Source organism: Phyllopteryx taeniolatus, chromosome 6, assembly GCF_024500385.1.
Source record: "Phyllopteryx taeniolatus isolate TA_2022b chromosome 6, UOR_Ptae_1.2, whole genome shotgun sequence".
Classification (NCBI taxonomy): Eukaryota; Metazoa; Chordata; class Actinopteri; order Syngnathiformes; family Syngnathidae; genus Phyllopteryx; species Phyllopteryx taeniolatus.
This window is the reverse complement of record NC_084507.1, coordinates 12,805,802-12,824,340: the sequence shown is the minus strand read 5'-3', so window position 1 is coordinate 12,824,340 and position 18,539 is coordinate 12,805,802. Positions and strand designations below refer to the sequence as shown.

At 42.6% G+C, this 18,539-nt stretch overlaps 1 protein-coding gene across 1 annotated transcript; it reads left to right on the top strand.

Moving 5' to 3' along the window:
- The first annotated feature begins 555 nt into the window (after positions 1-555).
- Positions 556-18,096, top strand: lin28aa (lin-28 homolog Aa). Its single transcript, XM_061776757.1, has 4 exons — positions 556-751; positions 910-1,088; positions 8,551-8,735; positions 17,135-18,096. The coding sequence occupies exons 1-4, from the start codon at positions 721-723 to the stop codon at positions 17,367-17,369; spliced, it is 630 nt and encodes a 209-aa protein (XP_061632741.1). The 5' UTR covers positions 556-720; the 3' UTR covers positions 17,370-18,096.
- Positions 18,097-18,539: the final 443 nt, after the last annotated feature.

The window sequence follows — 18,539 nt, the reverse complement described above, 5'->3', positions numbered from 1 at the left end:
AAAAGTGACCTGACATTTATTTATGAATAAAATAAATTCTAACTTTTACAAACTAGTAAAAGTTTGATGGGGGCCTTTTTTGACAATACAAAAAGATCAGTCATGAGAATATTGATTCATAAAATAAGTGAAAAAGTAAAAGAGTGACATAAATAAGGAAATAAAATAGCAGAATAATAGCAAAGTGGGGCAAAATTATTCGTTCAAAAAATAAAAAGAAACAAACAATAAATATTTACAGTGACTGAAAAAAAATGACTTATGTGACAATTTGGCTGATTTAAAAAAAAGAAGCAAAATAACAGCAAAGAAATTGTTCGAATAAAGTAAATAAAAGCAACCAGGTGATTTAATGAAGTGCGTGCGTGCGACGCCGGCAAGCATGGCAGAAGGTGCGTTCGAGGAGATAGAGAAGTCGGCCTGACCTGGGGGGGCGGGCCTTCCTAGCATTGTCTTATTTTACGCGCGCGCGCGCGCGTGTGTGTGGGTGGGTGTGGGTGGGTGTGTGGGGGGGGGGGGGGTCTTTTAGCAAACCCCAACCCCCCCTCATTGTTACACGAGTGCGTACCAACCCCCTCCATTCTCCGTCCCCTCCCTTCTGCTTTCTCCCGCTCCTCTTGCTCCACTTTTTTTTTTTTGCGCTATAGTGGCGACGACCTGCGTGGATCCGTGCGTGTGCGTGGGTGCTATCATTTTTTTTTTTCACGCGGAGGACGAGACATGGGCTCCGTTTCCAACCAGGACTTCCCAGGTCGAGTAATATCCACAAGCGTTCGTTAATTGATTCATTAGCGTCTATCTTACGCAAAGTGCGCAAATACGGAATTACGCTTGATCTTTTTATTTGTATTATTTGTATTTGTATTGATTATTAGAATTTTAATAATAATAAAAAAGTTGTGCTCTTAGGGGTGTGCAAGGCGGACGAGGACGAGGGCCCCATCCCGGCCGAGGAGGACTCGCAGACCCTCCTGCAGGGCCTCGGCTTGTGCAAGTGGTTCAACGTGCGGATGGGCTTCGGCTTCCTGTCCATGACGAGCCGGGACGGCGTGCAGCTGGACGAGCCAGTGGACGTGTTCGTGCATCAGGTAAAGAAAGCCCCCCCTCCGACACACACACGCCCCCCTATCATTTTCACTTCAAAAGGACAAATCCGGATTAGTTTCGTTGGAAAGGGAGCGAAATTGCAGCAGGAATTCGTAGCTGCCACACGAAAGAAATCGTGCTTCGCTTTTTTTTTTCTGGGTGGGGGGTTTGTTGGTTTCAGCTTCAGCACCGTGGGTGTTGTTTCCACCCCCCCGTGGGAACACGTGGGAGCATGGAGGGAGTTCTGAGGCCATTTGAAGCTGTATTAAAAAAAAATGATGATATGCAATGTTTTTTTTTTTTAAAAGGGAAATGATCATTATTTGGTCTCATTCGTGTTCTTTTATGAAAACGGATGGAATGGTTTTCTTCTTTAAAATTGTATTTTCGTTATAAATCCTCCCAATCGTAATCTGCAAAGGTTGTGTGGAGGCAACTGGATTTAATTGTTGAAGATGTTCACGTCACGATTCCCATTCTCCCAATATCACAAGAAAAGTCCCAAATAAAGAACTATTTGACATATTTACCACGTCCTTTCATATTTCCCGACTGATTCAAACCATTGCGATTTCACACCGTTACCCTCATTCAGGGCATTTTAGAAAGCAACTTCCCAAATGAAACAATCCTTCCATATTTCTTGGCTGAATCAATCCATTCTAACTTCTACATTTTCAGCTCATTCATCTTGTGACCTATTCCCACTTTCCTCAAATTTAACAATACATTTCCTTATTTTCTGATACAATAAAATTCCTTTATTATAAATATTTCACATATGAAGCCCATCCCTCCACATTTCTTGACTGATTCAAATACTTTCAAATTTCACACTGTTCCTGTCAATCAGGACATTTTGTAAACTATTTCCACTCTCCAAATTTAACAAAATTCTATTTTTTTTTAAACAATAAAATTCCTTAATAAATATTTTAGATATTCACCCCCTCTTTCCACATTTCTTGATGGATTCAATCCATTCCAACTTTCAAATATTCAACTCAGTAAGGACATGTTGGGAATTATTCCCATTTTAAAAAAATGTTTCAATAGAATTCCAACATGGAGACATATTTTGCATGTTTACCGAGTCCTTCCTTTACTGAATCAATCCATTGCAACTTCAAACTGTTCCTTTAATTGGAGACATTTTGGGAACTATTCTTATTCAATTCAAATATGCACAATTTTCCCAATGCAATCCCCAAATGAAGAAATATTTGACATCCTTCCACATTTGTTGACGACGGAGCAGTTCAACTTCAGTTCAAGTCTTCCATTCTTCATTTCAACAATTCAAATTCAGTTCTCTCCGTGGAGGTTGTCGTTCTATTCTTGAACTCCATCATTCCCCTGTGAGACTTGTTAAATACATGAGTGGATTTTTTTTTTGATGAGGAAGATTAGCACAGGTATTTAAGAGAGATGTGAGGATGTGGAGGTGTACCCCCCGCCTCCACATGAGTGCCTCCGGTAGGTGTGATAAGATAAAGACTTAGCATGTGAATGAGAGGAGAACGCACTGGCTGCCTCATTCACCGCGAGGTTCCTGTCGTAAATTCATTCAAAAGACTCAACACCACCCTCCCCCCACCACCCCACCCATGCATGCTTCTTGTGTGCTATAGTATAGCAGCTGTAAAGATGTCTTTTTGCTTAGAAATAAACTAACAACAGCAAGACTGAAAAAGAATATTAAAAGGGAAATGTTGGGAAGTTTAATTAGACATTGAATATTAATATATGATTCTTTGTAAGTATAAATGTGGGGAACAGTGCAAAAAAAATGCTTGTAAACTCAAGATTTCACCCAAAAAGAATTCACTGAAAATGGAAGGAAAAGGAGGGCCACTTCCTCTTTTGTTTGTGAAATATGATAAATCCAATCCAATATACTGGAGGTCAACATATGCTAATGCATTTTGCTGTTGTTTGTTTTTTTAAATGTCTGCTTCTGAGCTTTGTGGTATCAGTGACAAAACAAAAAAGTTAGCAGTTATAGCATGATATCTTGTAACATTAAAATGTACTCACACTTTTAATGAAAAAAGTGTGACATCTTGTAACATCTAACTTTTCTATATTTTAAAATTCTCCTTTAATAAAAGTAAAACATTGTGTAACACAAGTGTGACTTGTAATATTCAAATTTTTATTTAAACAAAAAAAAACATTGGATGTGATCACCTTCCGGTGCTAGACTTGGGGCGAGCCATGCATTTCTTTAAAAAAAAAAAAAAATCTCATCCATTTTATGCGGGCCCTTTGAGGACTTTATAAAACCTGAAATTCAAATCAAGAAGCTCTTATCTATTATACCCATGGCCCAATGGCTGAGTATAACCTGCCACGTTTAAAAAAAAAAAAAAAAAAAAAAAAAAAAAAAAAAGTCAATTCTCATCAAACTTGCTTCAACTTTAATATGGCTCTCAGGGGACTTTAAACAGCTTCAATTCAACAGCTTCAATTCAAGAAGCTTCAATCTAATCTGTTGTACTCTTGGCCTGCCATGTAATTGTAAATAAAGAAGAAAAAAGCCACAAATGCTCATAAAATGTATCTATTCGTCTATGCATAATTTTTGCTTAATTTCCTTATTGATCTCGGAGGACTTTATAAAACATCAAACTTAATTCAAGAAGCTTTAATCGAATTTATTCCATGCATTAAAGTTTTCAGTCTGAGTTTATGTATTGCTATACATACAGAGAATCTAAAAAAGTTGCTCAAAAGTGAATCACAGTGCAAGACCTAAAGACTGAAGTCAACTAAACGCGCTATAAAAATATAAACAACAACAACAAAATAGTGTGGATATAACATCAATAGTGTTGAGTGGATTGTTATGAAATCAAACAATATCAGCATTGCTTGAGTGAGCTAGAAAAGGCAAATTAGCTCAATTATAATGAATTAAATGGGCCCTGATATGGGGAAACGGGTGGGCTCTTACTTGTCCTGTCTTAATTAGCAGGTTCATTAAGTGCAGCTCAAGATGAAGCCTGTGCTGATCTCCTGAAAGTGTCTCATTGAATCAAACTCAAGCAATGCGTAACCAATGGCCGACACCCCTCCGCCCCGAGCCCACTTCCTTTCTCTGCGTGTGTGTGTGCAGGGGGGGAGAGCTAGACGCGCGTCAATGATGGATTGTAAAAGGTTATGGCAATGTTTAAAAAAAAAAAAAAAAAAAAGCGATAGAAGAAGAGCAGGCACGGTCTGTAAAATTAGTAGCCGCGTGTCACAGAAAATGTACTCCAGGGATCCACTGGGCCTTTTGTGCAGGTGGACAATGAGGCCATACATGTGAATGGGGCATCCCTCGGCCCGTGACCGAGCCCCTCTTTGTCACGGGGGACAGTCCTTCCATTGCCCACTCAAGCCCCTGATGTCTTCCTCTGCTCTTCCAGGCACAAACTACAGCACAGTTTTACAGTAGACCCCCCCACAAAATATGCTTCTACTTCAAGGCAATCCAAAAAAAAAAAGACCCATGCCTCAGTCCTACTTACCTGGTTAAAGCAACTGCAGGCTGTTGATGGCCTTTCGTGGGGGGTTGGAGGGAGGTCACGTGGGTGAGGAAGTGGGTTAACGCTCACCATCAGGGTCCAGAATCCTGATGGGAGCGGGGCAACCAGCGGTCGTTGGTTACGCAGCAGATGTGTATGAAATGGACGTATTTTGGGGTTTGTTTCTAATTTAAATAAACTTATCTTCATTATCGCATCAATGCTAAAAAGTCACAGACATGACACACACGGGGTTGCAAAATTTTAGAAGTTAGAAACTTTCCATTAATGGGAATAAACTTGGAGTTTAAAACAACTGCACAGTGGCTCTTAATAGAGAACTTAAATGTAAAGTAGTACCTTGAGATACGAGTAACCCAAGATACGAGCCATCAAATGTTTTTATTTTTTTTGCTTTGACGCAAAAGCCAACATTTGAGGTACGAGTGCTGTGTGGTGGCAGTGAACTCAACTCATTTCACAACGAGCAGCAGTTTGACAGATGGTAAACCATTTCTCCAAAAAGAGGCTTCAAGCTGTTTATTTCCACTCCCTTGAAGTTTACTGTCGAACTAAACGCAAAGCAAAGAATTAGACATTTTGTATTCACAAATTAAAAAAGTTTCCTTATGAAATGGAGTAACACGCTGACAGACAATATAACAATACTCCAAGGCATATTCTTTCTCCTCTGTGAATAACAACTTGTACTGTATTACTGCGACTAACTGAGGCGTTTTGGCTGGCTCGATGTGCAGTATATCTGTATGTTTGTACAACCCCAATTCCAATGAAGTTGGGTCGTTGTGGTAAACATAAATAAAAACGGATTACATCCATCCATTTTCCGAGCCGCTTCTCCTCAGAAGGGGCGTGCTGGAGCCTATCCCAGCTGTCATCGGGCAGGAGGCGGGGTAGACCCTCAACTGGTTGCCAGCCAATCGCAGGGCACATACGAACAACCAACCATTCGCACTCACATTCACACCACATTTAGAGTCTTCAATTAACCTACCAATGATTTGCAAATCATGCGCAACCTATATTTAATTGAATCCACTACAAAGACAAGACAGTTAATGTTCAAACTGATAAACTTGATTGTTTTTAGCAAATAATCATTAACTTAGAATTTTATGGCTGCAACATGTTCCCAAAAAGCTGGGACAGGTGGCAAAAATGACAGAGAAAGTTGAGGAATGCTCATCAAACACCTGTTCGGGACATCCCACAGGTGAACAGGCTAATTGGGAACAGGTGGGTGCCATGATTGGGTAGAAAAGGAGCTTGGTTTTCGGCCTTGCCGCTTACCTGCACTGATTTCTCCAGATTCTCTGAACCTTTTGATGATATTATGGACCGTAGATGATGAAATCCCTAAATTCCTTGCAATTGTATGTTGAGGAACAGTGTCCTTAAACTGTTCAACTATTTTCTCACGCACTTGTTCACAAAGAGGTGAACCTCGCCGCGTCTTTGCTTGTGAATGACTGAGCAATTCAGGGAAGCTCCTTTTATACCCAATCATGGCACCCACCTGTTCCCAATTAGCCATAAAATTCAAAGTTAATAATTATTTGCTAAAAACAATAAATGTTATCATTTTGAACATTAAATATCTTAAATGTCTTTGTAGCGTATTCAATTAAATATAGGTTGAGCATGATTTGCAAATCATTGTATTCTGTTCTTATGTATGTTTAACACAACGTCCCAACTTCATTGGAATTGGGGTTGTTGTTTCACGGCTTTGGCCATGTCTGTGCTCTCCTGAGAGATATTTCAGTTGAATGAATGAGATCATGTGATTCTGATACCTTATCGCGGGTCCATTTTGAAGAGTAACCGATTCTGGCTCTTTATCCCATTTCTAAAGTGCCACTGAAAGTTCTCTTTAAATTTAGCTTGAATATTTCCGAAGATTCACGTCGGCTAAAGTTTGGCATCTAAAAATTCGGCCTTGGCGCCGGTGTTTGCTCTACTGAGAGATATTTGAGTTTAATGAGCGAGAAAACAATTCCCCCTTTTCAAATATGTCCACATCCTATGTTGTTTGCCGACGTCTCCTAATCCTCCGGTCTTTTCTTGTGAAACTTCTTAAGGGTCGTTTGAGGTGAATGTAACTCCGAGCTATCTTATTGTTCACTGACAGCACATTTAAGCCCACAGCTTTTTTTCATTGTCATTTGATTAATACAGCAAATCGAGCACCAAACCCCCACCCCTGCCCCACCCGCCGCCCCCCCCCTCGGCACGCGTCGTCGAGCGAACCAAGAAATCAAATCGCAACTCAAGATGTCGCAGGCGTCCACAGGGTGGGCTGTTTTTGGGGGGGTGGGTTATCAGAGGAAGACATCATTCAGACAACACTTCTCCCCCCACCCCCTCAAACTTTTAATCTTGTTTGTCTTTGTGCCCAACAACCATCCAAGGAATGTCATCCTGATCAGACCCACCCTCATCCCCTGCCTAACCACCCCACCCCCACCCATCGCCCCCTCCACCCCCCTTGCATCCTGCAGTTTAGATTTTAGCAGTAGTCCGTGTGTTAGTGGAGTGGGGGGCTGCAGTGTGGAATGCTGTTCCTCCATCCAGAGAGCAAGGTGGGGGGGATGGGTTGAAGGTCAGTCACATTTAGGTTGAACATTCGGAGGTGGAGGGGAGACAAAGAGGCATTAAGCAACACAAATGCAGGGTGTGTGTGCATGTGTGCGTGCGTGCGTGTGAAAAGTACAAAGCAAAAACTAAAAGTACTCACTCGCTGTACTTGCGTAGAAGTTGCAAAAAGTGCGCGTTTGTGTGTGCGCGTGTCCAAAGTACTTTAGTAAGTAGGAACTAGGCAAATGACGCTGCGAAAAGTAGAAGTACTGATTTAACAAAGTAAAAAGTGTGTGTGTCTAAAAAGCAAAATGACTCGCGCTCTGTACTTAAAGATGAAGCATAGAGGCCCAAAAAATGTCTTGTAAATTTGACACACCACAGAGAAGGGTGTTTTTAAAAAGACCGCCAAATTTGAATGAATCCCAAAAAATCACCATGTACGTTAAACAAGGCTCTGAAATCTCAGACAAATTAGGCCCACCCTCGAGCCCGCTGAAGGCGCTGCAGACCGCCCTTCGCCTGTCAATCAAATACACTCGCTCGTACGCTGTGTGCCGCTCGTGTCTGTAGTCGGCTACTGGCTGAATAACGTGTGTGTTATGGTTAATAAAAAGTGAACTTTCCTGTGTGTCTATGTGGGGCACCCACACACAACAAATCAGAGTGAGGAGCTGACGAATTTAGCAACCCCACCGCGGTCCAGCGACCTCCTTAGCTCGTTGGCTAGCGAATGTGATAAATGGTTAACTTACCCTTAATAAGTGTCTCTGTTGCGTGGAACTACCCATGGCCGCACGGCTGTGGGGTGTTATTGCCCTGAGCCGACGCCGGTCGACTTTCTTATCCTCACCCTCAAACTAAATATTAACATACACCGCCAAGTGAAAAAGCATATTTTTCTAACAAAAAGTAAAAAAATATTTTTTCTGTTTATCATATACTATGAACAGTGTAGGCGGCACGGTGGAAGACTGGTTAGAGCGTCTGCCTCACAGTTCTGAGGACCGGGGTTCAATCCCCGGCCCCGCCTGTGTGGAGTTTGGAGCATGTTCTCCCCGTGCCTGCGTGGGTTTTCTCCGGGCACTCCGGTTTCCTCCTACATCCCAAAAACATGCGTGGTAGGTTAATTGAAGACTCTAAACTTGTTGCAACTTGGCGCAAAAAAAACAAAACAAAAAAAAACTTTGCGCACAGAGCAGACACAAGTCAACATCAAACAATTCCTACTTGAGTGCAGTAATGAAGTTGACTGGTCTGCCCTTCGTTACTTCACACCATCCCCTGCCGCTTTGTAATGACACAATGAAGAATGCCTGCAATGAGTCCTCATCCTTGGCTGTTCTTTCTTCTCTAGAGCAAGTTGCACATGGAGGGATTCCGCAGCCTGAAGGAAGGCGAACCCGTGGAGTTTACCTTCAAGAAGTCCTCCAAGGGGCTGGAGTCGCAGCGGGTCACAGGCCCCGGCGGCGTCCACTGCGTGGGCAGCGAGCGCAGGCCCAAAGGGAAGAAGGTCCAGAAGAGACGCTCCAAAGGAGACCGGTAAGCAAACGTGCTGGGAAAAACTACATGCGCAACTCTTCAGACGCTAGGTGGAACCAAACTTTAGGCCGGCCGCACACGAGGCAATGTGACCGATCAAACAAGTTACAGTCGACGACACCCAGCCTCACACCTGGAGAGGCACTGGAACAGAAAAACCTGACCCTGGTGTTGTCATGGGAAACAGCGTTTTGAGGCTCCGCATTTAGTACAGCCTTGAGATACAAGTGTAATTTGTTCTGGGAACACTCATATCGCAAATCATGTTTCCCAATTGAAATGAATCGAAATACCCTTAATCCGTTCTAGCCTCCCTAAGAAAACAACACATACTTTGTAGGGGGAAAAAATGAAAGGAAGATAGCACTCTATAATATTGCACTTTATAAAAACATGCCGTAATGACATAATTAAATAGAATGTACAGAAATTAAACCAGCCAGTTTTTTGACATGCGTAGATCTATGTAAACATCAAATCATTTATCAAGATGGTCAGTTGTCTGTTTAGCACAGTAGTTGTACTTGTTTTTCCGCAACACCTTGATTAAAAACAAGTTCCAAGTAGTTAAAAACAATCTCTCCCTTGCAGACCAGCTCTGTTTGGAAGCCGCCATATTTACATGCGTAAATGACGTCCCCGCGCATTTATGTCAAGATTGAGACAGAACACAGCCCGGCACCGTTCCAATTAAACTGTTTACATGACTTTTAATTTCTTTGGGGAAAAGGAATATTCCACCCCTGTGAAACCGAGTGAAAATCCATTTGGATTCTACCTGTTTATTCCAGTTGAGGTGTTTCTATGGAGCATTTTTATTCAGTTTGCGCATCTAAACCCGATTCTAATTGGAATACAAGACTCCATGTAAACAAGCCTAGTGTCACCATACATATATACTGTATATATGGTTGTATCTCAAATGTTTGCTTACAAGTGAAAGCAAAAAAACAACTTGATAGAGCTTGTATCTCAAAACTCGTAATTGGGGTGAATCGTATGCCTAGGCACCACTGTATTATAATAATACAAAGAGAGGAAAGTGGTGAGAGAGAGTGGCGAGAGTGTAGACATTTGCGAGGCTGTTGGCAACGATGGCCCCATTCGACTCCACTCGTGCATTTCGGCGACAGAGACTTTCACGCTTCGCTTTTTAGCTCCATGGTACATATGAAAGTATGACTGTAGTTAAGTATTACAGTCAAACACAATGTATACACGAGGTGTGTCATAAAAGTTCCAGGACTGGGGTCACAAGTGATGCATTTTAAATCCAAATGACAAGATTTCCATTTGGAAGTAATCACCCCGGAGTTTAACGGACCTTCCCAGGCTTCTCTGCCACGCCTTCATGCACTCCTGGAAGGATTCTTCTTCAATCCTCCGCTTCTCTGTTGTCACGGCCATCTTGATGTCGTCCACGTCTTCCAATTGGTTGCCCTTGATGACGTTCTTGAGCTTGGGGGAAAGGGAAACTAATCAAAGGTGCGTCGTAAGGTTGCTCCAGCATGGCGATGTTCTTCTCGGCCATTAACTGTCAGATGCTCAGGGCATTGTGAGCAGGCGTGTTGTCTGCCACAACTCCCGCCTCTTCACATGCACTTAATGACGCAAACGCCCTAGGATCTTTTTGTCGTAGTTTGGATTTGAAATATCATTTGTGACACCAGTCCTGGAACCTTTCTGACATACCACAGAAACAGATCTATACTTAGTACAGAGAGTCATTCAGCAATATAAAGTATCCCAGTGTTTAGTGTCTTACTCTTTCAAAATGACTACCGTAGGCGCACCTTATTAAAAGGCACAGTCTCAGTTGCGGGGTCTATTTCTGTATTTAACACATACATAAGGTGCACCGTATTATTGGGCGCAGGCATGGTAAAGCATACGGTAGCATGCATGTACGCTAAAACAATGTTTTTAAAAAGGCAGCGGGAGCAAAACTGAGTTCGGTTGTACTTTATTGAAGTATTTAACAATGTACTCACATTATTTTTTGATCAATCCTCATCCACAAATCCATCAAAGTCCTCATCTTCTGTATCCGAAATGAACAGCTGGGCAAGTTCTCCATCAAACACGCCAGGTTCCCTCTCGTCATTGTCGGAGTCAGTCTCGTTGCCGTGCGGCTCCTCAGAAACGATGCCGGCTTTTACGAAAGCTCGAACAATAGTGCAAGCAGACACGTTAGCCCAAGCATCCATTCACATATGGTGGCGTAACTCGCCCGGCGCTGCCTCCTAGTCTTAGTAAATCTGTGTTCGCCATCTGTCATCCATCGCTCCCACGCCGCTCGCAACTTCACTTTGAACGCCCCATTTACACCGATGTCCAGCGGTTGGAGTTCCTTCGTCAAGCCTCCCGGAATGATGGCAAGCTCCGAGTTATTGCACTCACTCGAATGATGACTGGAGAGACGCTTCTCCCGGCTGTTCTTTGCTCATTAATCCATTGCTCGAGTTGGTCTTCCGACTCGGGCCACCTCGCCTTGTTTCGGCGGAAACCCAGCTTCGTCTTCTTGACTTGGCAAAGCTCGTTTTCCTGCTTCCTCCACTTGCGACTTGAATTCTCTCGCGGCTGCTCGATTCCCATGTTCCTCCGTGTAACTGACAGTTTGCAGTTTAAATTGTGCTTCGTAAGCGTGTCTCTTCGTAGGTGCCATTTTCAGGGTTCCTTAGTCAAACCGATGTTGTTTTGCACAATGCACATACTATATACCTACTGGGGGGGGGGGGCCTTTAGCATCCTCTTTAACGCGCACCCTTCCCCCTTTACATCCGCATGCTGTCCTCAGTCACGTCCGCCTTTCCTCTATATAAGGAGCGTGTCGGCAGGAAATGCTCCCAGTCAGTCAAGCGGAGCGCTCATCGAAGTCAAACAACATTTACAGATTTTGGAACTCGGTGCACACATAAGGTGCGCCGCATAATAAGGCGCCCCGTCCATTTTGGAGAAAATTTAAGACTTTTAAGTGCGCCTTATGGTCGAGAAAATACGGTACTTTAAAACAAAGCTGTCATCAATCCAAACCGTTTGGATTTCAGCTTCCCCCGTTCCTTTGCCTTTCTCACAACCCCCCTCTCCCACTCCCCCACCTTGGCGAGGGTCACATCGGCAGCGGCTTGACGTGTGACCTGGATCAATAACTGTTTAAATCTTTTGAATCCCCCCCACCTCAGTGGACTCACACCCACGGTTCCTCAACCCCCGATAGATTTGACAAGGAACTGCGAATCTGTAGGTTGTTTATAAAAGGTGTTCAGGAAGTTAGCCTCGCTTATATTTTATGAAATGATTTTAATATAACATACAGGAGGTTAGTATTTTATATTGAAACGTCTCATGTTTGATCACCTTTCTCCAAGTATTTCTGGGCCTAACCATAGATGTCAATGGATCGGCAACGAACTGTCACCTCAGCTCATCCTCCTTTCTGAGCAAATTAGACCGCGATCGCACTTATGTTTCGTTAAAATTCTTTTGTGAGGTTTGACCTGTATAGAAGCTCATTAAGATTTGTTAGCAACCGCGCTCTAATATTATACTTTCCTACAGTCTTTAGGATTGGTTCACTGATCAACTGGGTGTTTGGAAAGTCACTGTGCCCTTCTTGTTTCAGTATTTATAAATATTAGTATACGGTAATTTTCCGTAGTGACCGATCGTAATGACTGGATACCCTACATAAAGCCTCACTTGAGGGTATGTGGCTCATGTTTTGTATTTTACTTTTTGGAAGGTGTGTGTGTGTGTGTGTGTTTGTGCGTGTGGAGAGCGGGCGGGGGCCTCCCTCTTCTTTGAATATCATTAAGGGGCCTGGGGTTTGAGGTGTATCACATTCACCCTGCTGTCATTTGCGATTAGAACCATCGAGTAGTCGGTGTGAGAGTGGAGATCATTACAGCTTCAAAGAGCCCTGGAAGGCCCTCCGCGGTTCAATAACTGCCCCCCGCAACCCCCCTCCTGGGTCGCATTAATCCATTGATAAGATATCGTTCACCCTCCGGCCCTATTTTGTTATGCAGTGGTTTAATTTTAATTTTGTTGCCTGACCAGGACAAGTAAAACTTAGATATGTTTGGGGTCTTGGGTCAAGGCTCTGATTTGTTTTTTTGTTTTTATAAAAAAAAAAAAATATATATATATATTTTTTATAAAGTCCAGATTTACATGGGCGAGTAAAGAAAGCACTGTCCATTTAATTGATAACAGATGCAAGAGGCAAGGCAAGCGGGTGAAAGGTCAGTGTTGCCTTGGCAACAGTGTATGAGTAAATGCAAGCGCGCTGTGGTGGTGAGTAGGGGTCAGGGTTCAGAGGTCATTACTGCCGCCCTCCTGGACAAAGGACCACTTCCCCTCGACGCTACTGACGACGGATGCTAATTTAAGGGCGGGGCCGTGACGTGGCGTCCCCAACGGGCGTCACCACAAAGCAAAAGCAGCTCATCTGTTATGACTTCAATGGTGGCAAAGAGGGTGACTCGCCTCTCTCTGGTACCAAGTGACCACCCCACGCCCACCACCCATCTGTCTTACAGCCGTACGTGCATGGTCTTTCTAGACCCCCGTGCCCTCTCTGCTTTAACGCTGCTGTCAGTCAGTCGCAGGGCACATGACACGGACAACCGTTCGCACTCACATTCACACCGTCACTGAGTGGGAACTAAAGCCACGCTGCTCGCACCAAAGTCAGGTGAGTGTACCACTACACCATCAGTGACTCATTAATTAAATATATAAATATAAATATTCAAATATTTGTTAAAATGACTCCAAAGGACTTGAAACTCATTGTAGGACTTGTGACTTGACTTGAGGGCAAAGACTTGAGACCTACTTGTGACTTGCAAAGCAATGACTTGGGCCCACCTTTGGCGAGGAGTAATACTTGCTGACTGAATAATGCTGACGTTTGAATTCAAACGTTTTGCACATAAGTTGATTTAAAGCGCTAAAAATGGCTGTCCTTAAAGATTAATTTTAAATGTATTGAACTTCAAAGTTAAATATTATTTTTTCCTTCGATACATGTTCAATAGGAGTAGGAAGTAAAAAAAAAAAAACATATATACTGGGTATTGGGATATTGGGTCCTACCCTTAACCCTAAGTAAAGATTTGACTTTAAAATGAAATAAGAAGCTATTCATATACACTCTTGGTGTTCAAAAATACAACTGTACTGCACTTAGGCAGTGATTCTTTCGCATGCCACTAGTTCATGGGCTCATGCGCGCATACTATGTACATGCTATCTCCAATAATAAAGGACCTATATTGTCCAGATTCTTTTTTTTTTTTTTTAATTGTATTTATTTTTGCTCAAGAAAATTTAAGTGCAAGTCATTTCGAATAATATCACTACTTTTTAGAGCAAGAGGTACATAATTGCCTTGGGAACGCTCCTTCTACAGCGCCAAAATCAATTTGCCGCCATGTCTTTGTGTGATGTCTCGATAAAACTTGAGACCAGTTGGAACAGTCTCGAATGTTTAACGTAAAAAAAAAGCTTAACATTGCTTAATGTCGGAAAACTGATTACAATTACTCATGCCCACTTCAACCTCTGAAAATATCAGAACAATGACCCCGTTATTTTTTCATTTAGATTTACGTTAAGTGTTTCAGACTGTCCTGACCAATTTGCTGCATAGCCAGTAAATGTGGGCAGGCCAAAATATGGCTGCAAATCCAAGTCGGACAATAAGTGTTGCCTTAGAAAAGGTTGCTACTAACATCATTTATGACGTGTGTGTAGAAGTTGATGCCATCTGTGACCTGAAATGCCCCACGAGATGTACAATTGACATGAAATGTTACCCTCTTGTGGCATTTAGCGGCATTACACACAAATGCCGCTAAAAATAGATATTTATTTAATCCAACCCAGAAGTCATGTTAGAATAAATTTTGTAAATATTACAAGGGTCGTTTTTTAAGAATAGTCATGTTTTTCTGAGTCATTTTTTCCCCTGTAAAATGGTATGAGGAAATGTTGTAATACATTAATACTTAACAAAGAAGTCATTTTTGACAACAACAAAAAAAGAAAAACACAAAATTACAAGAAAATAATATTACATTATATTAAATGTAAATTTATTGTACTTAAGTGTGGCACGGTGGACGACCGGTTAGAGCGTCTGCCTCACAGTTCTGAGGACCGGGGTTCAATCCTCAGCCCCGCCTGTGTGGAGTTTGCATGTTCTCCCTGTGCCAGCGTGGGTTTTCTCCGGGTACTCCGGTTTCCCCACATCCCAAAAACATGCGTGGTAGGTTAATTGACAACTTTAAATTGCCCGTAGGTGTGAATGGTTGTTTGTTTGTATGTGCCCTGCGATTGGCTGGCAAACAGTTCAGGGTGTACCCCGCCTCCTGCCCGATGATAGCCGGGATTGTCTCCAACACACCCGCGACCCTAGTGAGGATAAGCGGCATGGGAAATGGATGGATGGATTGCACTTAAGTTAAATACAACTGAAATGTACTTAAGAAATGTAATTTTCTGGATTAAAAACTTTAAAGTGGCACTAAGAGTAATGTTAAAAAGCCGACTACATTTTAATGAGTGAAAAAAAATCGCTAATTATTAAAATCAGGTTTAAAAACTTGAATAAGGGCCACCTGTCAGCTCTCAAATGCTGTGGATGTGTCGAATGGATGCGGCAAAAGGAAGCAAACATGCTGAGGGGGTGATAGCTTATACAATGTAAAATCACATGAGGAGCCTCAACTTTAAAATTGAATGGTTATTGTGGACTATAATCATAAAAATAAGCACACAAGTCAACTCACTCTCGTTGTTGGTGACATAATGTCACAGCACCTGACGACAGCGGAACAGGATGAGGAAGCCCAGGTAGTTCGACAGTTGGCACTGCCCCATTCACTCGTATCAAGTTACCCACGAAGCAATGTTGTCTCTGAAAGTTTACAAAACTATCCGTCATAAATGCGCACTGCAGAGTCGGCTGGTGGTAGTGTTGATGTTCAACTCGCCATCCGCGTGTCTCTTCAAAACTCAATCCATCGCTTTTTTTTTTTTTGTTCACTAGCATCAAGTTACCCACAAACCCATGTTGTCTCTGGTGAAAGTTTACAAAACTATGCATTGTAAAATGCGCACTGCAGAGTTGGCTGGTGGTAGTGTTGATGTTTAGCTTGCCGTCGGCGACATGGGGCTTTGAAAAGTCAAACGATCGCCTTATTTTGTCATTTTTTTGGGGAGCTTAAAAAACGTCACTGAGCTGTTCTGTAAATTGAGGCATCCAGCGAAGACGCATTTTTGGGGTGTAGCCATCGTTAGCTTGCTAAATGCATGCTGGAGTGGTAAATGCAGACATGCAAACACCAAAGGCAGGCTTATCTAGTGCGATTACCCATGTCCAGGAAGCCCAATGGAAGACGTCGTGTGAGGTAATGTGACTTTCTTGTGGTTTGATTGGTGAACTAGACTTAAACGTCACTAGCGCTTAAATTGGAAGTAGCAAGCGACATTTAGATCAATGTAACGGAGCTAAAGTACAGCAGAAGCGGTGGATGTTGTTTTCTGGTCTCGTCAACTCCCGTGACTTCGCGCGCACAGGCGGAACCTCAGGCCGCGTATTAGTCCGCCGCAGAGTAATAGTCACAATTCCATCTGTGTGTGGATGGTGGATGCGTGGAATGGCTCTAGCTGCCAGCGTTCAAGGAGTACGAAACAGCCTAGGACGTCAGTGACTGCGACTGCGTTACGTAAATGGCCTATTTTGAATTCAAAACGGCGACTGATTTGCATGTATGTAAATGGGCTTGTTATGGAAGCTAAGCACAGCTAACAATCAACTGAGCAGCCAAACGAAATGACGTCACTTTGTCCACTCGCGCAAGAAAGTATACGCCCTAGCCCCATGATGTCACGAGGCTGTGTTTTAGCCCCGCCCACAAAATCAGGAAAATTCAAACAGTGAAAAAGATGCTTGAGCTATATCTCAACTATTCAGCACTATTTTACATATGCGTTCAGCTCTTCAAACATAATTAATGTATTTAGAAACAAAACATGGATATCTGCTTAGAGCTCTGTAACATAATGTGGATTTTGAATATTAACTCTTAAATAATAAAGTAATACTACCTAATTACTACTACTTAATGATTCAATTTACATGTATGCACATAATAAATGTTTGAAAGCAAACTGTTCTTAAAGATTAAATGAAAATATATTGCACATGAAAGTTAAACACAATTGAACTGCACTTGTACTCTCACGGATGAAACATTACGGACAGTTTGAACATTTAATGAAGTGATTCTTCGTGTAGCACTAGAAGGAATAGAAGTTCTAGCGAAGTGAACAGTCGTCGAGCCAAAAATGTGCATTTGAACTGACCCAGAGTGCTGATGTCCTTGCAGGTGCTACAACTGCGGTGGTCTTGACCACCATGCCAAAGAGTGCAAGTTGCCGCCTCAGCCCAAAAAGTGCCACTTCTGCCAGAGCATCGATCACATGGTGGCCAACTGTCCAATCAAAGCACAGCAGCCCTCGCCGGGTCCTCAGGGAAAGCCGTCCTCCTTGAAGGGCAACGAGGAGGAGCAAGGGGGACGCGCCTCGACCGCGCCGCCCCCTCTTCAGGAGCCCTCCGATTAGAGAGGCCGGGTGGAGGTGGGTTTTTTTGGGGGGGTTGGTTGGTTGGGCAGCACAGAGGCCAATCAAACTGTTTTGACAGAGGGATCGCCGCGCACCTAAAGCTTCTTTTGGAACTACCTCAGGTTGAAACGAATATTCTCAAGAAGAATGTTGCTGATGTATTTCTTCGATATTTTTGAATTTGTTGTTATTGCTTACACTCAGGAATACTGCTGTATGATTGCACTCTTTTCAATAGTGAGAATCACTGATGTTCTTTATAGGCCTTTACGTTACACTTACTTCCAGGTGGCAAAAAACAGACAACCCAACCACAACCGCAGGTTCCACTTGAATTTTTTTATTTTTATTTAATTTTTTTAACTTTTGAGTACTCACCAATATGATTACCGATACCACTAGTACTTTTGATATATATAATATCAATGAACACAGTGAGAGAGAATTGCAAAGACCTTTCTTTCTTTCTTACGCACATGATGATTTGCCGATGTGTCAACCGTCGCACTGTAGCCCCAACTACTGCAGAGGAGGGCTTACTCAATGTGAGACTTCTATATATATATTTTTTTTTTTGGCTGATATCGACAGCCTTCACCCGATACCTTGAAATAAGGCCGGTGTCGCCCTGACACAGATACCTGGTATTGGTACTCACCCATCTGTAGGAAAAAAAAAAAAAAAAAAAAAGTAAACTTTTTGGGGTATATTTGGTGGTATAACCCATGACAAGTTTTTTTTGATTGTTTTCCGTTCAAGTCAGCGGTAGTCCATCACTTTCTGCCACTCGGAAGTACCCTGGCGCATAAGGTTTATTATGAAAAGGTCTGTAGGAGTTAATCAAACTGATTTCCCTTGAAAGTTTTTCTTTGCCTCTTCTGAAGCCACGCTACCTCATTCTTCGTTTTTTAAAATTGTATTTGGTAGGTCCGTTGGTGTGGTCACATGGCACACTTTCTCAGCCATGCCTGCCAGATAAGAAGTGTGTCCTTATGTTAGAGGTCACGATTGCAGTCGGCCATAGGAATGTAGGAATGTCAGAGCCGAAGCGTTTTGGCTTTTGTTTGAACATTTACATCATGGTTGTGTGAAGCAGCATATGCTACATTATCTGTACTAATCCCCCACCCTTTCCCACACACACAAACAATCGTCGATGTTCATATCTCA